Source organism: Xenopus laevis, chromosome 2S (genome assembly GCF_017654675.1).
Source record: "Xenopus laevis strain J_2021 chromosome 2S, Xenopus_laevis_v10.1, whole genome shotgun sequence".
NCBI classification, from domain to species: Eukaryota; Metazoa; Chordata; class Amphibia; order Anura; family Pipidae; genus Xenopus; species Xenopus laevis.
Genome location: NC_054374.1, coordinates 153,691,846 through 153,714,602, shown reverse-complemented (window position 1 = coordinate 153,714,602; position 22,757 = coordinate 153,691,846). Strand labels below are relative to the sequence as shown.

The 22,757-nt window shown below is 39.6% G+C and overlaps 1 protein-coding gene across 4 annotated transcripts in view; it reads left to right on the top strand.

Moving 5' to 3' along the window:
- The window catches only part of arhgap20.S (Rho GTPase activating protein 20 S homeolog), a 94,462-nt gene that overhangs the window by 37,882 nt on the left and 33,823 nt on the right, over window positions 1-22,757 (top strand). For all 4 annotated transcript variants that reach the window (XM_018250338.2, XM_018250339.2, XM_041584570.1 and 1 more), the window contains 5 exons: window positions 807-977; window positions 7,124-7,273; window positions 12,647-12,688; window positions 16,831-16,915; window positions 21,638-21,715. In XM_018250338.2, the coding sequence (XP_018105827.1) occupies window positions 807-977; window positions 7,124-7,273; window positions 12,647-12,688; window positions 16,831-16,915; window positions 21,638-21,715 (526 nt within the window). The remainder of the gene's footprint in view (window positions 1-806; window positions 978-7,123; window positions 7,274-12,646; window positions 12,689-16,830; window positions 16,916-21,637; window positions 21,716-22,757) is intronic.

The window sequence follows — 22,757 nt, the reverse complement described above, 5'->3', positions numbered from 1 at the left end:
AGAGATGGTGTCTATAGTAACAGTGGGATAATAGTCTCTGGGAAGGGAGTGTGACTGTGGGATAGCAGGTATAGTAGGGAGAGATGGTGCCTATAGTAACAGTGGATAGTAGTCTCTGGGAAGGGAGTGTGACTGTGGGATATCAGGTATAGTAAGGAGAGATGGTGTCTATAGTAACAGTGGGATAATAGTCTCTGGGAAGGGAGTGTGACTGTGGGATAGTAGGTATAGTAGGGAGAGTCAAGTCAAGAGTGAGTTTGTCATTTCATCCATATATGTTTGTACAGTACAAGGTGAGACAAAACAACGTTCCTCTAGGACCATGGTGCTACACAACATAGATGTACCGGACAACAGACAAAAAGTGCAAGTGCAAAAATATGCAACTCCTGCAAGACAGGTCAGCACAGTGCAGGGACAGGACAAGACAGTGCACAGCAGATGTAATATGTTAAGTAAATAATGCTAAACGTCAGACATGATGGGTGTATCATTGTGACATGACGGTAGCAAGGACATGATAAAGAACATGACAAAGTGCAGATGCGCTCATAGGGAACAACTGTAAAGAGTAACAGCCAAGTCTTGATGCTTTCTTTAGTTTAGCCAAGTGAACGGAAAGGGTAAACTTATAAAATATTTAAATATATGAAATCTAAAACTGTGAGACAGCAAATAATGCAATACTATGTATCATGCTTTAAAAAATCAAATGTTATAAGAAAAGTTTGTTATAAAATTGCATTTGACTGTGTGTATCTTGTCCTGGCTGTCTTAATGGAGCAAGTTGTGTACCTTGTTTCTAGGGAAAGCTGCTTCTCTCCTGTGAGCCCAGAAACATGTCCTCTGGTACAAGCATTCCTCTGCTCCACCAGACTCTTTGTAGCCTACAGCCACGTGCAGCTCAAGACTGGTCTGCAGACCCAGGACCGTCATCTCTTCCTCTTCACAGACATCATGATTATAGCAAAGTCCAAGTAAGTAAATATCTATTGGTATTAGGGATGCACCGAATCCACTATTTGGAATTCAGTTGACTCCCCGAATCCTTGGTGAAAGATTCGGCCAAATAACGAATCGGAATCCTAATTTGCATGTGCAATTTAGGGCCAGGAAAGGAAAGGAAAAAGTAGTAGTAAAAATTCTTCTTTTGTGTTGAAAAATCACATGATCTCCCTACCCTCCCCTACTTTACATATGCAAATGAGGATTCGGTTCGGCCAGGCATAAGGATTAGTCCAAATATAAATCCTGCTGGAAAAGGTTGAATCCTGGCCTAATCCTGAACTGTATTCGGTGCATCCCTAATTGGTATATAGAAATTGCCCTAACCCTGTATTGCATAGACAATAATGTTTGATAACAAGGATGTCCAGTATATGACTGTCCAGAGCTCAATCTATTTTTCTGCCGTGATGTCAAGTGAGAGACTTGGAAGTAGAGGCCTACTACAGGTTGTACACCTCTTTCTCATGAACCCACGTGTTTTTGCTTGATCCTATAAAAACTACATTTATGAAACACCATTTTTTTTTATATGGACTTTTGTTAAACAGTCCAGCATTAGTTCAGCTAGAAAAATAAATTTTCTCAACAGGATATTTTCAGGCTATGTGCATAGCGGACTCTTCTGTGTATTTTTCTAAGGTACCATTGTCTCCCTGGATGAATGGCCACTAACTCCACTCTGCTCTCTGATGGTCTTATAATACACAAAAGCCATGAATATCTTGTAAATTATATCCTTCTAAACAGTGACTAGTGATGTCATCAGTTTTAAACGGTGAATAGTGTTGTGCATTATAATAAAGTACCCCTTGTTGGAAAATATGAGGATATTAGAAGTAACATCGGAGTTCCATAATTAATATAAAAACACTCTGACTTCGGCCTCGTTCTTTTATATGGTCATTGAACTCCTCGCTGACTTATAATATCCTTATGTTTTACCCGCGGGTCGGGCAGGTTCGGGGTTATCTTGCATGCTCCTTTCCGGATGCGACTTCCGGGTTGAGCTTTTATAGATGAGCGCCTCTCCCCAGCCCCTTTTGTGACGTCCTCAGCGTGGCAGGTCGGCGCGGGTCTATAAAAGGAACCCGGTAGTTGGGTGCGGGTGGTGGGAGGGAGTATGGCGGGCAGGTGCAAGTCTGGAAAAGGCCGACCCGTACATCACTATTCACTATATAATAGACTTTCACAATGGCATAGGGTTCAGCTTAGTAGACTATGGTATATGGCTTAATGATTTTGGGGTGGGGCCAACCTAACACTGGGTATATATGCACCGAATCCAATATTTTGGATTTGGCCGAACCCCCAAATGGAACCCCCAAATCCTTCGCGAAAGATTTGGCCGAGTACCGAACCGAATCCGAATCTTAATTTGCATATGCAAATTAGGGTTGGGAGCGGGAAAACATTTTTTACTTCCTTGTTTTGTGACAAAAAGTTACGCAATCTCCCTTCCCGCCCCTAATTTGTATATGCAAATTAGGATTCGGTTCGGCCGCATCTGAATCCTGCTGAAAAAGGCCGAATCCTGGCCGAATCCCGAACCGAATCCTGGATTCGGTGCATCATATACATATATATATATTATATATATATATATATATATATATATATATATATATATATATATATATATATATATATATATATATATATCCTTCCAAGTGAGTATCCGCACTCCAAGGCAAATAATTTCAGCAAGGAGAGGGGTGCACGGTAATTATGTATACGCCAATTATTCAGAGACCAGCACTCCCTATAGTAAAAGCCAATTTCTTTATTGTGTCTGTGCCCGACGTTTCGGTCCCAATCGGGACCGAAACGTCGGGCACAGACACAATAAAGAAATTGGCTTTTACTATAGGGAGTGCTGGTCTCTGAATAATTGGTGTGTGTATATATATATATATATATATATATATATATATATATATATATATATATATATATATATATATATATATATATATATATATATATATATATATATATATATATATATATATATATATATATAAAGATATAGTTAAGAGCACTCACATCCTGACAACGGTTCAGAGAGAACCGAAACGCGTTGATGTGGGGTAGATTGTAATGCTCCAATAAAAGCCTTTTTTCACAATACCCGTGAGTGCTCTTAACTATATCTTTATGATATTTCCTGAAGAAGCACCAGGGATTTGATTGATCGATGGTGAGTGCCGGTTCAACAAACTGACTATATATGTATAGATTTTCGATAGACCTTTATAGAAGCAAGGGAAGCCTTGCAACAGGACCACCATAAGGCATTTATCTCTTGATGGTAAATTCCATAAGGTTGTCGGTCACATACACAGCGGCCACATGAAAATGAAAATTACTCAATATCCACTTTACTTTCCCGTCTGTAATGTTATTGGGACGTGCACCACCAGCTGTTGCCTTTATCAGTATGTTCACCTTCCAAACACTTGTTTTTAGTTTAGTTGGTTTCAGATTGTTCCGCACAAATAAATACTTTTTTCATTTGCTTTTTTTTTATCTTTTATAGTTTTTTTCCCAAAATTTAAGTTTAAAGTTTAATGTTCGTGTCTCTGGTGTTTCAGTCTGGCAGCTCAGTGATCCAGGAGCAGATTCTGAACTGTTACAATTTGCTACATTTAGTTGATACAATTAGTTGAGACATTTCTCAGCAGTATCTGTGGAATATCAGCAACTATTGTATCAATTCTAACAGCTGCCTGTTATGAAACAAGGTCGGACTGTAGTGATGTGCGGGCCGACCCGATACCCGCGGGACCTGTGGGTTGAGCTCTTCTCATGCTCTCCCTGCCCGCCACTGTCAAATGCCGGCTTCCAACTTCGAGGTTCGTCTTTCGTAGATGCACTTGCTCGACCCGCACCTTTTGTGACGTCATCGGCAGTGCTGGTCTATTAAAGGAACCCGGTAGTGCGGGTGAGGACCAAGGGAGGGCGGTTAAAGTCCTCGACCTGCACATCACTATCGGTCCTGCCGGCTCAGACCCTCTGCCCAATCTGGTGGAACTTAAAGAAACTACAGCCGAAAGTAGACCGCTCCAACCGTGCCGTTTTATTTCAATCCCCTCTTATTTGTTTGGTGGATCCATGTCGAAGTGCTGATTTCAAATAAAGTTGCATGAATCAAATTTTGAAAAATATAAACTGCACTTCCATTAAAAACGTATACTTTATTGTTTAGCTATCAAATTGATAAGATCAAAGTCCGCAACATTGCCTGACGCATTTCGGACTAGTCCATAATCATAGGCTCAAGGAACTTAAAGAAAAATGCGTACAGCACGCAGTAAGCATGCGTGCAGTTCGCCGTACTTCGTGAATGTATCAATTTAGAACAGTCACAGAGTCGGCGACCCCTCCCCCCCCCCGGAGTTGCTTTAGGTAAAAAAATTAAACTTTACACTACAGTATTAGAAAAACTGTCACAAATAGAAAACCGAAAGTAATTGGAAAAAGTCTTTATTTCTGGTGAACTGTCTGAAAAACAACTAAACCGGAAAAAGTGTTTGGAGAGCTAACCGCTTGCTTAGGGAAGGCCCTGGGTTGTGCAGCACATTATTTTGAAAACATTCTGTTACTGCCCACATTTACTATAATTCTGTTGGAACATTACTGTAAGTATATTTCAGCCTGAATATTTTCTTCATTAACTTTGTGGGATTTATTCATTCAGGCAGGTGAACCCACCTTCTGTCCTCAGTGGCCCCAAACACCGCATATTTTCTTACTATCCTCACGTGAACTCTACAGTTGATAATTCCCTCGTGGAGATAAACCTGTGCTTATGGCACTAGATCTTAAACCTAAATACCTGTGGCGCTGGAGGGTCTTTTGGGATTCAGCTGGGAAGAGGTCCAGGCAACAACTAATAGTTTATTCAGCCGTTCCCTATAATAGCAGACCCTTTGGAAATATGGAGATACATACATTTCCTGGGACTGTAGCTTATCTGTTTAGATGGGAAATGTCCATACAAATCCCTGCAACATAAAGCAGAACAGTGCAGTATCCCGGAGATGGTTTTTGTGGAATTCCCATAATCTCCCCCCTAGTTGAACAAGAGAAGGAATGCTGGGAGTATCCTCACTACACTACACTATAGTACACAAGGTCGCCTATTGATTTTTGTATATTGAAAAACAGCAAAATGCTGGTTCAAACTGCATTACAATGGCATTGTAACCCTATAGTTCAAGCTCTGATAATGGGTAGGGATGCACCGAATCCACTTTTTTGGATTCAACTGAACCCCAGAATCCTTTGCAAAAGATTTGGCCGAATAACGAACCAAATCCTAATTTGAATATGCAAATTAGGGGTGGGAAGGGGAAACTATTTTTTACTTCCGTGTTTTGTGCCAAAAAGTCACGTGATTTCCCTCCCCTAATTTGCATATGCAAATTAGGATTTGGTTCTGCTGGGCTGAAGGATTCGGTCGAATCAGAATCCTGCTGAAAAAGGCCGAATCCCGGTGCATCCCTTATAATGGGTGACCACTGCTAACCTGCAGCCTTTAGCCCAACAGAATGTATGGCCCATGAAGCAGCACAGTCTCGTGTAATTGATCTGCATCTTATTAAAATACTAAATGCTGTGGACCTCAGTTATCAAAAATGGGGCAAGGGGAAAATTTCAAACAATAGGGGGCAGATTTATCAAGGGTCGGATTGAAAATTCTGTACCATTTCTCAAATAATTAAGTTTATCTTCACTATTCACTATTCAATTTTTTTTATGGTCAAAACTGTCAAATTCGACTAGGGAGTTATTCAAATACGATTCAAAGTTCGAATTCGAGATTTATCATACTCTGGCCCTTTAAGAATTCGAGCCAGACTATTTACCACCTAACGCCTGCCGAATTGTTGTTTGAGTCAATGGGAGAGGTCCAGGGATAAATTTGAGTTGTTTGCAGCCTTCGTGACATTGAGGTTTTTTTTCTGAGAAAAAACTCGAATTACGTTTTTTAAATTTTGAGTTTTCGGGTAGGTTTAATTCACCCGAGTTTAAAAAAAATCGAGGTTTTTAATACATTTCGAATTTCAAATTTATGGGAGTTTTTAAAAACTCACTTGAATTCCAAATTCGACCTTCGATAAATGTGCCTCCAGGTGTAAAGTCCCATGCACTTTTTGTCCTGTTGATTTTGATGGGTGAAACTATTTCCTAGCATAGATTTTAAAGAACATATATAAATATGCCCCCTGGAATGATTCCATGAACTTGAAAGCCACATATTTTGCTTGTACCAGACCCAGCACAATACACATTTACCATCAGCCCAACTTTGGAACTGATTTCCTGCAGCAAACACTGTTGTGACTTCATCAGGGACACACAAAAGGGAAGAGGAACTGAAATAACAAATAGTTTCTTATTCTCAAAGATTTCTTTGAAAAGAATAAAATGGCATTAAGGTTAAGGCCGATCCTGCCCAAACAATAGGACCGCAATGGTGGATACCCTATAAGTAGCCATACATGATATGCTCACTTTTAGGGATGCAGTGAATCCTCTGGGAAAGATTCGGGTGGACCGAATCGAATCTGAATTTACATAAGCAAATTAGGGGTGGGAAGGGGAAAACATTTTTTACTTCCTTCACAAAAAGTCACACGTTTTTACCTCCCCGCCTCCTCATTTGCATATGCAAATTGGGATTCGGTTCGGCCGGGCAGAAGGATTCGGCTGAATCCTGCTGAAAAAGGCTGAATCCTGAACAAATCTCGAACCAAATCCTGGATTCGGTTCATCCCTACTCACATGCACTATATGTATATTACTAGAATATATTTCCAGCATGTCCAGTAAATTGGCTGGGATCATCCCGGCAGCATATTTGTACTGTAAAATTAAATACATTGTGCTTCCTACAAGTGTGAGAAACCTGTGAAAGACGTTGAGAAAAAAATAAATCCAATACCCAGTTGTATTTAACCGCATGTTTGTTTAATTATCAAAGGATGAATGGGTCACATGTTAATAGAATGATTTGTGTGATATTGGCTGGGTAGGTGTTACATGCTTCTTTATTAACTGCCTTTAATCAGTACTCCTCTAATCAGTACTCCTCTATTCTCCTCTCCTCTAGGTCTCCATCTAACTTTAAACTGAAACATCACATGCGAGTGAGTGAAATGTGGATGGCATCCTGCATGGAAGAGGTGTGCGAGGGCAGTACTTGCCCCGAGAGGTCATTTGTCATTGGCTGGCCAGTCACAAACTGTGTGGCAACTTTCAGGTACACCCTACTTCTTCTTATTTTTTCAGGATTTGGGCCGGATTTTTAGTAGGGCTGAATGGGATTTTCCCTTAACCTGTGGTTTCAGACCTACGGTTCTTTCTTGGGGGGGACACCCTAGGGGAACTATTGCGAAAATGAAAATTTAAAGGGATACTGTCATGGGGAAAAAAAAATAATTCCAAAATGAATCAGTTAATAGTGCTGCTCCAGCAGAACTCTGCACTGAAATCAATTTCTCAAAAGAGCAATCAGATTTATTTTTATTCAATTTTGAAATCTGACATTGGGCTAGACATATTGTCAATTTCCCAGCTGCCCCAAGTCATGTGACTTGTGCTCTGATAAACTTCAATCACTCTTTACTGCTGTACTGCAAGTTGGAGTGATATCACCCCCTCCCTTCCCCCCCCCAGCAGCCAAACAAAAGAACAATGGGAAGGTAACCAGATAGCAGCTCCCTAACACAAGATAACAGCTGCCTGGTAGGTCTAAGAACAACACTCAATAGTAAAAACCCATGTCCCACTGAGACACATTCAGTTACATTGAGAAGGAAAAACAGCAGCCTGCCAGAAAGCATTTCTCTCCTAAAGTGCAGGCACAAGTCACATGACCAGGGGCAGCTGGGAAATTGACAAAATGTCTAGCCCCATGTCAGATTTCAAAATTGAATATAAAAAAATCTGTTTGCTCTTTTGAGAAATGGATTTCAGTGCAGAATTCTGCTGGAGTAGCACTAATAACTGATGTGTTTTGAAAAAAAACATGTTTTCCGATGACAGTATCCCTTTAATATAAGCTTCCTCGTACTGAAGTAAGAACCTTTCTAAATTCAATCAATGAAAAATTCTGCATTGTTTCTGAAATAATCAAGTTTATGTTCACTATCCCTCTCTCAGCATCTGTTTCTCTTCATTCTGTCTTCATGCAGCAGTTGGGTGTCAGATATTCACTGACAGTTAGATCCAATATATCTTATAGGGGGGGCTTCCTTTCCCAGCAGATGAATTAGAGCTCACTCAAATAACTGATTCCAGTACAAACAAAATAACTGCCTTTTGCACAAATTCTGCATGTAGAGAGACATGATGATTTTAATAGAGTGAGCTCTAATACATCTGCTAGGCAAAAGGAGCCCCCTTATAAGATATATTGGATCATTTATCTGACACCCAACTGCTGCATGAAGACAGAATGAGGAGAAACAAATGCTGAAAGAGGAATAGTGAAGATAAACTTAATTATTTGAGAAACGGTACAGATTTTTTAATTGATTGTATTTGAAAAGTTTCTTATTTCAATATGCTGAAGCTAATATTAAATATTCATTTTCCCAATAATTCCCCTCTTAATGTCCCTTCTGCAATAACTGGGTTAAGTATGTTTGAATATCTGTGCTGACCCATATTCTACTTATCCTGGCTCTTGATGCTGGCCTGAGCACCTTAGGGAATTAAACGATGAACTACAGATTTACACCTGCGAGTGTTGGCAGAGTTGTGCTTATCCTCGCCGCAGCACAAAGTAAAAGAAATCCAATGGAACAGCATGTCCTTGCTGCCCTCTTGTACTACAGCAGTGCCACTGGTAAGACCTTGCCATTGAGATTTCAGGTTACATTTTTAAAGAAGGAAGGGAGAGGTAGTTGCTTCCCCATCTTTTCTAACCTCTAATGTGAAAAGTATTCAAGCTTTTTGTTACCAAAGATTTGGAAAACACATTTGCTAAATATGATTAAATGACTCCCAGGGGGTTATTTTTTAAAATCCCTAATTTCTCAATTTATTTCTGAAATGTACTCCAGGCCTAATAGACCAGGGAATGGAACCCCTCAAAATGTATCTTGGATTTTTCTTATTGTAAGGTTTGTCTTTTTGTTTTCTATAAATATTTTCTTACAGTGATGACTATGGTTGAAAAAAAAAAGATATATATATATATATATATATACACATACAATATCAAAACAGGGGGTTGTGGGAGCACTCTAAAGGCTTTAAAATATATATATATATATATATATATATATATATATATATATATATATATATATATATATATATATATATAAAGTATAATAAATGCTAATGCATATGTACCCAAAACAGGGGTTATTTTGTTACAAAGTTATGATCATAAAATTGATAAGCCACCATACCACGTCAAGGTAAACCCCGAATGGCGGTCCCTAACTTGTTTTATATTTTATGTGCATTTTAGCATTACCTGTAATCAATGTCCATTGAACGCTGTTTTTTCACTGAGGGCTGTGGCATAGCTTCAGTGGTTGTAGCACCCCATACCCCCCCTTTAAACTAGTGGTGATCCTATGCTTTTAAAATTGGGCGTTTGTTTTGGGAATATCTCTTATTTAAAAGCCTGATTGCTGGCTGGGGAGGATTTAGCCCTCAGTGAAAAAACAGCGTTCAACGGACATTGATTACAGGTAATGCTAAAATGCAAAACTTGACGTGGCTTATCAATTTTATGATCATAACTTTGTAACAAAATAACCCCTGTTTTGGGTACATATGCAATAGCATTTATTATACTTATATATATACTTTAAAGCCTTTAGAGTGCTCCCACAACCCCCCTGTTTTGATATTATAGATAGATAGATATACTCTGACCAAATCCGCATGGGTTATTTCCCCTTAATATATATTCCTGAAAATTTGCTGTGCGGGGGCGATTTTTGTCCAAAAACCACAAAAACTTTAGATTATTGCACGAAACTCAGCGCAGATTAGGATATCTTTGGGACTTTTCTTATTGACTTGTATACAACCTCGGCAGGTCTGAGATGCTAGATTTTCGGTAGGGATGCACCGAATACAGGATTCGGTTCGGGATTCGTCCTTTTTCAGCAGGATTTGGCTGAATCCTTCTGCCCGGCCGAACCAAATCCTAATTTGCATATGCAAATTAGGGGCGGGAGGGAAATCGTGTTACTTTTTGTCTCAAAACAAGGAAGTAAAAAATGTTTTCCCCTTCCCACCCCTAATTTGCATATGCAATTTAGGATTTGGTTGGGTATTCAGCCGAATTTTTCACGAAGGATTCAGGGGATTGGTCGAATCCAAAAAAGTGGATTCAGAGCATCCATAATTTTCGGATTCTAACTTTTTCCATCCTCAGGGTATAATAAATCCCAAAAAAATGATAGTTTTTTTTTTTTTTGCAAAATACAAAAAAAATTTTTTGAACTCCCATAACTTCGAAATTCGAAAAAAAAGACCATTTGAAATTTATTTAAAAAATCGAAGTTTTTAACTGCGAGTGAATAGAATGTATTCGAATCGTTTGAAACAAAGTTTTAGCGAATTCGAGTGAATTCAAAACTAAGTATTTGCCCCAAAAAACTTTGATTTTTCAAAGTCATCCAAATGACTCCAAATAGGTTCTAGGAGGTCCCCCATACCCTTAAACAGCAATTTGGCAGGTTTTAGATGGTGAATGGTCAAAGGTTTTAAAGAGACAGTACATGATAACTTTCGATATTAGAATGGTCAAATTATTTTTAAATTTGAAATAGCTTGAAAATTAATTTTTTTTTACTTTGAATTTTCACTTGATAAATCTGCCCCTTAGAGTTTTCTGTGAAAGTGGATTATTTTGTGCAGTGGGCTGTCTAATTTAAAATTCATTATATTTGCATGAAGATATCCCACCCAGGAGCTGCTGTGTCGTAGTTGCAGCCGATATTAATTGCTAAGAAACACCTGCTAAAGCCCATATGTGTCCGACCCCAAATCTTTACCAAGTGAACATTCCTGCAACTGGAAAATTGGCAGCCGCACTTTGTTTCTCTAAATACAACACTGATCCACATCCAGTTATGCTGTGGTTTTAAAAAAAAATCAGTTTTTTTCCTCTACACCTCTTCTTTCCTAATAAAAAGATTGGGAAAAGAAAAAAAACAGCTGAAAGCCCCCCCCCCCCTTTTTTTAATGGGTAAGTAGATATTTCTGTCTTACTAAAAAATCTGAGAGGACCAATAAATCAAAATTGCCCAAGACTCGAGTTTTAGAAAAATCACTTCAGTTATTTCATTTCTTGGAGGTAAAGTTCTGTTCAATACAGATTAGGGGATTATCTGAAATGCTTGGGACCTGGGGTTCCCTGGATAACGTTTTTTCCTTTCATTCGGATCACCGCCGACGTCAATCAGTAATTTGAGTATTGTTTATTTTAAACTGCTTTAAGGAACAGTAACACCTAAAAATTAAAGTGTTTTAAAGGAATGACAATATAATGTATTGTTGCCCTGCACTGGTAAAACTGGTGTGTTTGCTTCAGAAACACTACTATAGTTATCTACTGTGTATCCTGTGCTTGAATGGCTGCCCCCATGGCTACACAGCAGCTTGTTTATATAAACTATAGTAGTACTTATCTGTTATCTACTGTGTATCCTGTGCTTGAATGGCTGCCCCCATGGCTACACAGCAGCTGGTTTATATAAACTATAGTAGTACTTATCTGTTATCTACTGTGTATCCTGTGCTTGAATGGCTGCCCCCATGGCTACACAGCAGCTTGTTTATATAAACTATAGTAGTACTTATCTGTTATCTACTGTGTATCCTGTGCTTGAATGGCTGCCCCCATGGCTACACAGCAGCTGGTTTATATAAACTATAGTAGTACTTATCTGTTATCTACTGTGTATCCTGTGCTTGAATGGCTGCCCCCATGGCTACACAGCAGCTTGTTTATATAAACTATAGTAGTACTTATCTGTTATCTACTGTGTATCCTGTGCTTGAATGGCTGCCCCCATGGCTACACAGCAGCTTGTTTATATAAACTATAGTAGTACTTATTTGTTATCTACTGTGTATCCTGTGCTTGAATGGCTGCCCCATGGCTACACAGCAGCTTGTTTATATAAAATATAATTGCATTTCTAAAGCACATACACCAATGCAGGGCAACAGTACATTATATTGTCATTCCTTTAAACCACTTTAATTTTTTGGTGCTACTGTTCCTTTAAATGCAAGAATTCCACACTTTCGTGAAAACTTACAGGCCAGATTCAATTTGAGGAGGAAAGAGTTTTCTCCTAATTCAATTCCAGTTTTTTTCCCCCATAGACAATAGAGTTTTCATGAGATAAAGAGTGAGATAAGTGTTCTCACTGAATTGCATCTGGGTGTATGGGAAAATCTGAAATTGAATTAGAAGATAAGTCTTTCCCTCCAATTAAATCTGGCCCCTTGTTCTGTAATGGTTCATCTCAATTGGACACTGTTAAAAAGTTCTTGTTATTGGAAGCTGCTCAGAGCACCCATTGGTTACCAAATTGAGCTCAGATTTAGAATTACTAAGTGTTTGATGGTATATTTCTATTCTTTATTACAGTACTCCGGAGGAGAAGGAAAAGTGGCTGGCACTTCTGCAAAGGTGGGTATAAACGAACAAAGCTGCTGCGCTCTCAGGATATGGCAAAACTCGCAAAAGAAGTTTATTTAAATCACATGCAGAATAATCAAGGTTTCAATCCTATACCAGGACCTTCATCAAGAGGTGGTACAGATAGAAACTCACTAAAGGGCGAATTCGCCAGTGAACAATCCGCCACACTTTGCGCCACTTTGCCCGGCGCAAATTAGTTGCCACTGTGCTAATTCACTAAAATGCGAAGTTGCGTCTCAGCAGCCGAACGTTGGCGAAGTTTCACTAGCGTTAATTTGTCAGCGCGAGCACTTCATAGTTCTGCCTAGCGAAACTTGGTTAGTACTCTTATGCTTAGGTCAATTTCAATAGGGCGGGTACATATAGGTCATATATGTGAGAGATGTTGGTGCAAATGCTTGAAGTGGCCACTTATTATTACAAATGTCCAAGGAAACTTAATAAACACAAAAGAGATCCTCTAATGTCCTAGACATGAGCCCACCCTAAAATAAATGTGACGTCCCTCAAATGGTAGGGAAAAAATGTTAACACAACAATCTTTAATAGTTAGAACTTTTGAAGACAATCCAGCTTTAAAATATGGAAAAAACCCAGATTTTTTTTAAAATAGGATATGATGTCACTGACAAAAGATTGAGGAGGGTGTAGCTTCATTTTTTCAGTTCGCCAGATCTAAGCTGGCGAATCTCTTTGAATCTGCCCGTGTGTCTCTGCCCTTAAGATATGAAGATCTAAATTATGGAAAGGTCCGTTATCCGGAAAACCCCAGGTCCCGATCATTCTGGATAACCGGTCCTATACCTGTACAAAGATGTTGCCTTTCAAGCATCACCGGGGAACAAAGTGTGTGTTCGGGACTGAGAGAAGACCTTACATTTGTGTTTCTCAGTCCAGTAGAGAAAGGCAGATAACATACAAAGTAACGTGTTTGTGTCCAGAACAAAATGTGCAGGAACCCAGAATTCAAGGAGCTGTGGTCACGGGTATTGTGGTTTTTGGGGAAAACCAAACTCCGCTGGTGACTTGGGATATATTTAAAGGAAATATTTGGTTTGAAAAACCTTGTTTTGATGCTACTTTTAGAATATGTATTGGGTTAGCTCAGGGTATCTAGGACTAGAAGTGAAGTAACATGAGGGACATTATTTTTTAAAGATGATTTATGGACATTCTCTGTATTGTTGCCAACAAAGCCCAAAACTGCTACCCTCAGGCCAGTGGGTAGTGATAAATTGCCATTCTGTGGCCAGTAATTATCAGTCACTTGGAGAGCAGTTGAATGATTATTCAGATTGTAAGGTTCTACAAGCAGTGTCCTCAACCCTATCATTACTCCATATTTGATACCTAGTGTTTGTATCTGATGTTGTTCTTTTATATCATATGGTTCTATGTTTTGTATTTGAACCCAATGTGCATTTCTAGCGGAGCATGTGACCAACCTATCCACAGCATGGATGGAAAAGGGGAACACCCTAAAGATTTTGGCTTTGAGTGTTTCGTGGACTACTGAATTCTTCTACAACTTTTCAGCTGGTCTTCATTTTTCATTTTGTGTGGTTTTTAAAATTATTGCAATTGTTGTTCGGTAAAGGTCAGACTTACAAATGCATCTGCTGTTTGAGCACCCACAGTCTGTTTTCGTTGTTGGCTGCTGACAAACTTATAGCTTTTTCCATTGCTGACTGGTTTACAATACAAAAACTATACAAGATATATGATGAAGGCCAGTGGAAAGTTGGCTTACAATATATTGCTTTATAACGCCCTAAAAGTTCATTCAAAGGCAAACTTTCCCTTGAAGGATGCAGTAAGAAACTAGACAAATGGAGTCTTCATCGGCATTATGAAGAACTACTCTGGCATCATGTGGAAATGGATGTTATTACGGATGCCGGAGTCTTGTCGTTTTCTTGGCTGGTTTATATGTGTGCCGAGGAACACCAGGCCGCAATTTCCTTCTTTTGTCAAAGTGTGAAGTCATTTTCTACTTCTTCTACATAATTAAAACTGAAGGCGAACAACGTTTTGAACTCTGCACCATAAATAATGGGAAATAATTTTCCCAAAAATTTGCTTTGCGGTAAAAAATCTGATTTTCATGATTTTTTCATCCGATTTTCTCGGAATTTTCTGGCCAGCCTGATCGACGAGCCGACTGATATCCAAGTCTTCTGCTGATATTGGTAGGCTTTTTCCAACCATAAACTCACCGAATAACGTACAAAAATTAGTTTTGTGTAAAATTATCGGTGGGTCTATGGCCACCTTTAGGCTTTTGCTGATTGAATGCCTGCACAAGTAGCAGATGTAGCAATTGCCCCTTCCTTTCAGCACAGCGTGCTCATTTCTATAGTCATTCTGTATTGTTGTACCACTACAGGTGTCTAAATTGCCTTACATGGCCTGAACCTTCATGGTGCTCAAGTATAAGCCTTGATAGAAAAGAGCTATCAATTGGGCAATATGTTTGTATCAGTCTCGTCTTCTAGACTAAAGTTCAAAAGTGACTTGATGTTTCATATTCCCTGGTTTGGTCGCTTGTAAGACGATGCATGCATCTCATCTTTGCTCCCTTGACTACCTACTGGTTGTATCATGGTGTTGTTCTCTGAACAATGTGGGTTTTGTATTCGACTCCAAATCTGGTCTAATCAAGACTTTATTTAGAATGCTCTATGTCTAAATCTTTGCTTCCTTGACTACCTACTGGTTGTATCATGTTGTTGTTGTCTGAACAATGTAGGTTTTGTATTCGACTCCAAACCTGATCTAATCAAGACTTTATTTAGAATGCTCTATGTCTAATAGCAGTCCTTCCAACCCCAGAGGTCCACCATCACCTTGTGCCATTCCTGTGGCAGTCATGCTTAACTACATCTGGAATAAGCCTATAACAAAGTCAGGATGTGTATTGGCAGAGGTTTTTTACCTGGGAAAGGTCTTGTAGCAAAAGCGATGAGCAGCAGTCCCCAACTTTTTTTTAACTCTTGAGCCACATTCAATTGTAAAAAGAGTTGTGAAACAACACAAGCATGAACAAAGTTCCTGGGGTGCCAAACAAAGGCTGTGATTGGCTATTTGGTAGACCCTATGTGGACTGGCAGCCTGCAGGAGGTTCTATTTGGCAGTGCATCTGGTTTTATGCAACCAAAACTTGCCTCCAAGCCTGGAATTCAAAAATAAGCACCTGCTTTGAGGCCAGTGGGAGCAACATCCAAGAGGTGGGGGAGCAGCATGTTGCTCACGAGACACTGGTTGAGGATCACTGGCTATGAGTTTGTGTGACAATACAGTTCCAAAGGCCAGTAACACAGGGGTGCCCAGGGTGCCCAGCAGGCCCAGACCAGCTCCTCAGTGTGGCCCATAAAGACAAGCTGTTGCACCGAGTGTCTTTCACGCACAAGGCAGGAGTGAGTTTTTGGTGGTGGGGCGGGGCCCCCCGGAGACTGCCTGGAGAGCCCTCGGTTTTATTGGCCCGGTGGGCCCCTAAGTCTCCTGTCCAACCCTGCACAGTTGTGTTTTTTGATGCAGGGAAACCATTTACAAACCAGATGGTAGCTCCAGGGTTTCAACAGCACCCTTTGTCCTTCTCCATAGTGCGGTTTAACAGAAACTATGCCAGAAATGGTGCCCACCAAACTTGTTGCGGCATGTGCACCTCTCCCTGGTGACCACAACAACTCTGGAATTCTGGGGAAAAAACGTGTAGATTGTGCTACAAGTTTATGTTTTTTAACTTGTCAAATAACCACAAGTACACCACAGTAATAACCACAGTAAAATAAAAGGTGTCCCTGTAAAGAAACATTCGAACATATTATTGGTTGGTCAGCAAAACTGCAAACATTGAGTTTCTGTGACATAATATTAATTCAGCTGACATTATAGTTGGCTCCAGCTGTACAGTTTCATGGAGACCACTCTACATAAGTAAATGGTCATACTTCAATTCCAAACTACCCTAGGAATCAAGAGGAGACTCTAGCAATCCTTTGCTTCCATGGACCAGTTGATAGGTTCTATGTTCACTGCTTCCGCAGAATAGTATCTATGCACATGTAACACCTGCTGTTTCATTATAAACTCTAAGTTTCATTATTTCTTGTTTCTTTCCCCCCTTTTAGACATATCAAAGAAGAGAAAGAAGGTGACCGAATGAAGACCATCCCTTTGAAGATCATCACTAAAGATCTCGGAAATTGTGCCTATGTAAGTTATATGGGTTTCAAAGAGAGTTTATGTTATTGTTATAAAGTTTATGTTATATAATAGAAAATTGAATTTGAAAAATTGATTTGGGGACGATTTACTAAAACGCGATTTAATCTCATTATTTAAAAAAAAACAAAAAAAAAAAACACACAACCAGACTCCCATACCTGTTTTTACATTATTTATCATTAAAAAAAACTCAATAAAATAGATTTGGAAAAAAACTTGGAACAATTTGGGGTTTTGCTAAAAAAAAAAAAACTGAATTTTTCTGGTTTTATGCCCTAAATATTTGAATTTGTCATGATATCGCTCGTAGCACCCAAATTTTTCGGATTTTTATGCACACACCATAATAGCTTCAAGTTTGAAATGGGACCTTTGCCATGGACTTATACAGGACCTCGACAGGTTGGATATGGAGTATTTTTGAATTCTGACTTTTCACAGCTTTGGGGGTTGAGTTCACTCTAAAAATTTGTGCTTTCTAGTGAAAAAAACTCCCCCCTTTGTGTGTGTTTGTGTAAGTTGTTTTTAGTGGGACGAGTGTTAATTAAAACACGAATACGGAATTTTGTAATGTATTAATGTAATGAATTTTACATGCCTAACATGTTTGGACCTCATTTGATACATAGTCCAATGTCGCTGGTTAATTTTGTTCCAACATACAGTATCATGGCCCTGGTTCATGTTCTGTTTCTAACAAAAAGATGTAAATGTTTCATGCTTAACCCAATCACCATTTTTCTAAGGAAGTCCATAGACTTGGTCAGAAATCTGCTACGGCCCACCAGTGTGTGACTAATATGTTTGTATATTGGGCATTATAGAATGTGGATTGTTGGCCGCATAGGTCATACATAGGCAAGTATAGACCACTTGTCCTCAATCTGTTATTCTTAAAAATCCTACAAATTCCTTTCCATCCTAGTATGAAATCATACAGTAATGCCTACTAAATTCCTCTTAGAGGTGTGAGCTTTTGTTGTGGAAGTTTTGTTTTTGGGGGACTGTGTGTAGATGCTTACAGCAGGCTGTGTCTTTGACTTTCAGACCAAAACCTGCATTAAAAAAACACAGGAGATTATTAAATCCCTTGGCCTTTAAATCCAGTCTCATTGCACCAAGTACAAGTAGAATGTTTCGCCTCAGATTTTTTTTCCCACCACATGGAATGGGCATTAATGGTTTCTGCTTCACAGTAACGGATCTATATTTAGCTGTTGGCTGAGATTATTAGCAGCTCATTTTCCTGGATAACTTAACAGGCTACAATCAGACAGTTTATGTTACAGTTAATCTTCTTTATTTTAGGCAAGACTTGCTTCTTTAAAGTTCCGTATCAAAATAGCCTCTGCTAATCATGTTCTTGTTATAGCCAGACGGGTCATACAGCTGTCTCTTCACATAAGAATATTATTCATCATAGAAATCTATTCTTTTATACCCCTGCCTGTGGTGACCAACCTTACACCTCCCTCCCCCATTGATACCAATGCACTTAAATCTGTCCCCGGCACCACATATCAATTGGCATTATTTAATAGTGGCTTGAGGCCATATACAATGCATGTCACACAGAACTATGGGAAATGAACACTGAATCGTTTTCTAAAAACGATTCATTGAAAAAAGACTTTTTTTTGTCCAAATGCGTTAAAGTCAACTGGCAGGTTTTCCTATGGAGACTTTTTTTGTCTCAGAGACAACTTGTCTCGGCAAAATATTCCGCAGCAAATTGTTGCTAAAAAATTTGCATGTGGTGATGTGACAAATTTTGCCGCGAATCCATGCCTGGCAAATAAATGTGCTCATTACTAGTAAATAGATGAAGGACCCTCACTCCATCGTCTATGTGGATTTTGTCACACGGACTTCACAGCACCCGCTTCCCCACAGGCCTCTCTCAGGCTCCAGTAGCCTCTCACAACGTGGTAAGAAGATTTGGGGGGGTTTAGTCGCCCGGCGACTAATCTTCCGCGATCTGCCTTCCGACACTTGGATCGCTTCGTTTTCCAAAGTCGCCTCATGAGGAAACTTTGGACGACTTCGGAAAACTAAACACTCCCAAGTGCCATCCCGCCGGCGATTTAGATTGTAGCTGGCTGAGAGGCAGTTTGGGGAGATTAGTCGCCTGAAGAAGAGGCTTCTGTGTCTCTCGATAGCCCAGGGGTGTGGGAGCCAACACCTTTTATGGGCAAAATGAACACTTATCTCAGCTGCCACTTAATTATCTAACGAAAAGCGAAAGCAACCCCTTTTTTCTTTAGACCTCCCTTTGCAGCACATGTAATGCTCCTACAATGCAAGTCTTTAAAGCAGACGCACGTTGCCATCTATGCAGCTGAATTCACACTGGTTACTGTCCTGCTAATCTTTTGACAGAATGAGATCTCCATCTCTGAAGCACAAATTAAAGTAATCACTTAGGTTTAAGCTGCTAGCTGATGTTAACAGCTGCATTTGGCTGACACGTGCCCCCTGATTAGAATTACAACAGTGAGTACCTAATTCAGTGTTATTCAAAAACGTGTCAGGTTCTCTTCAGCCTCCAAAATTCCAAGCTTCAAAAAGTGTGTTGCTGGAAAACTCCAAAAAAATGGAGAATGGGGATAAAACATCTAGTGGAGAGTGTTCCTAAATGTACACACCCGTGTGCCATTAACTCACACCATATGTGTAAAAAGGATCCAATGGATACAACTCAAACCATCTAAGTAACGTGTGAAAATGACTTCATTGTGCCACACATTCATCAACCACAATGTGAATTGGTGATCAATCACAGAAAAGTTTGTCGATATGGTAGGCTCCCACTTTATTCTGCTATTCTTATTCTTAGCTGAAAGCTGTTTATTAACACCGGGTATCTCCTAGACCAATGATCCCCAACCAGTAGCTCATGAGTAACATGTTGCTCATCAACCCCTTGGATGTTGCTCCCATTGGCCTCAGAGGTGCTTATTTTTGAATTCCAGGCTTGAAGACAAGTTTTGGTTGCCTAAAAACCAGATGTACTGCCAAACAGTCTCCTATAGGCTGCCAGTCCACATAGAGGCTACCAAATAGCAAATCACAGCCTTTATATGGCACCAACAGGAACTTTTTTCATGCTTGTGTTGTTCCAAACTCTTTTTATATTTGAATGTTGCTCACAGGTAAAAAAGGTTGGGGACCCCTGTCCTAGACTTAGAGACACAAGGAACCTATACCTGACCATGACAAAATGTGCTATTAATAGCCTGTTTTTATTTTTTTATTTTACTTTGCTAAATCCCAGAGCATTGAAGTGGTGTTCAGTCAGATGTGAATCCTTGTTGGGGGAAAATGTACATTGTGTGGCAGCCCTTGTTTCTTATTTCTCTGATTTATTTATTGTTTGTTAAAAACGGTCATGGATTTCTGTGCTTATGAGTCTGAGGCTTTGCTCATTGCTGTTTTCATCTGGATATCTTGTCCTGTGGACTTTAGTAAAGCTGGCCATACATGTAAAGGGTAGTTTCAGTTTGGTTGAACCCATTACTTTTGACCTTTAGGTGACACTCCCTTACTTCTAAAATAGGAGGGTTCATAGGAGGTGACAGATTCATGTCAAATGAGTGATTCTTTACCAGATTTATTCACCTAGGTGGTGACCCACATTGGGCCCATCTGTCAACAATCATGGCAATAGGTACGTGTACAAACCCATTAGGACTGCATTGATGGCATGATAAATACGGCCCATTACCAACCAGGTACTACTGGCGTTTGGCCAGTGAGTGAGTTTATTATGCAATAAAACATGTAACATTTTTCTTATCAAAGCTTTGTCGCCTATTTAAACATTATGTTTTGTGCTTCTGTACCAGCCCAAGGCAACCACAGCCCTTTAGCAGTAAAGATCTGTGTCTCCAAAGATGCCCCAGTAGCTCCTCATCTGCTTTTTTACTGATTCACTGCACATGCTCTGTGCTGCTGTCACTTACTGAGCTTAGGGACCCACTCACAATATACAGTACACATAGAATAGAAATGTCACAATATAAGGCTGATTAGTAATTAATACAGATAATTACTACATGGCAGCACAGAAACCAGTGCAATTAGCATCAGAATTTAATAATCAGCCCTGTAGCATCAGTTTATATTACAGGGGAAGTTCATTTTCTGCTGGATAATTAGTGACGACCCCTAAGCTTAGCTTCTCAACAGCTGCTCAGAGCCCACTGAGCATGTGAGTGTCACAGACACTTTCCAAGATGGTGACCCCCTGTGACAAGTTTGAAGTCCTGGATCATTGCTGCTATTGACAAGCTGAAACTTTAGGCTGGTGCAATAAGTTCAGTATATAAAATATGCCATTTTTAGCCACATTAATTTTTAGAGTTCAGTTCTCCTTTAAAACTTCCCACGTTTGACTGTAATAGGCGGTTTGGGGAGGGGGACAATGGAGAGGGGCTGGGGTTTGGGTGGGTGAATTCTCCTTTACATTCAATGTTTTCATAATCTTCTTCAAAAGCAGTTAATTGAGCAACACTATTTGACATGAGCATTTCTGCCCTTTAAGCATTGCTTTGTATAAACCAGTTGTATGGCAGGTATGTGTGTATGTAATCCCTTGAATACCACAGAGGTCTGTGACGGACATTGCTCAAAGATTTCCTCTGTACTTCAGTAAATACACATAAATCACCAGTGAGGTTGTAACTCATCAGGTTCCAATTCTGTCCACAGTCCAAGGTTCTAACCATCAGCAATGAGGACACCGTAAACGACATTATCAAAATGGCTCTTCTACAGTTTGGAGCTGAGGTATGCGCTTTCACTTCCATGACTTGAAACTGGTTTGTGTTCCACAGCATAGGATGGAATTGTGTGTACTCTTGAATTACAAGCTGGCTTTAGGACCCATTGCTATTTATACAGCAGGCCTGGTGTCAAATGGGAAATATGTTTAGGGCTGGAAATGTCAATAAGATTTATCTTGTCCGAGAAGAACATGCACCATGCAGGGTGGAGGAAGTCAGTTGGTGCTAATGTTACATAGGCAGCTCAGCATTTTTTTAAAAGTAGAACAATCATGAAAATTAAAAATTAATAAAATCAACTTTCTAAATATAATCAAGGGGAACTCCAGCTTCCAAACCAATATTTGATAAAGAGGCCCACATAACACAGAAACCCCTAGTATATCCATCACAGTTACCTGTATCTTCAAAAAGGATGAATAAATGCCATTTTCTATGCTGAAATCCAGCTGTGTAACAGTTCTTCTCTTTCTGCATCATTTGAAATCCTGGCAGGGAAGGAGGGACTAAACACTGATGGTACAAATTGTAACAACTTCTCCACAGCTTACAGACAGCATGCAGGAACTACATAACCCACAATGCATTGCACTGAGATGTCCCTTTCCTTATTGAAATCACGTGTGCAGGGAATTGTGGGGATTGGTGGATGCAGGCTGAGGACAGATGGCTGTTGATACAAAGTAACAGTAGTCAGCCAGATCAGCAAAGTAGTCAGACAGATCAGCAGGAGAGCAGGGGGCTAGACTTAGGGAACTGTCAGAAACCATTAAAATCATGAAAAGTCTGCATATTTTTTAATTGATGTATATTGCAAAGTTGCTTGAAATTATGTTCACTTTTTGAAAAGCTATGTTATGGATTCGGCCTTTTTCAGCAGGATTCGGATTCGCCGAATCCTTGTGCCTGGCCGAACTGAATCTGAATCCTAATTTGCATATGTAAATTAGGGGCGGTAGGGAAATCATGGGACTTGGTCACAAAAGATTTTTTTCCCCACTTTTTCTTTTCCTGACCCTAATTTGCATATGCAAATTAGGATTCGG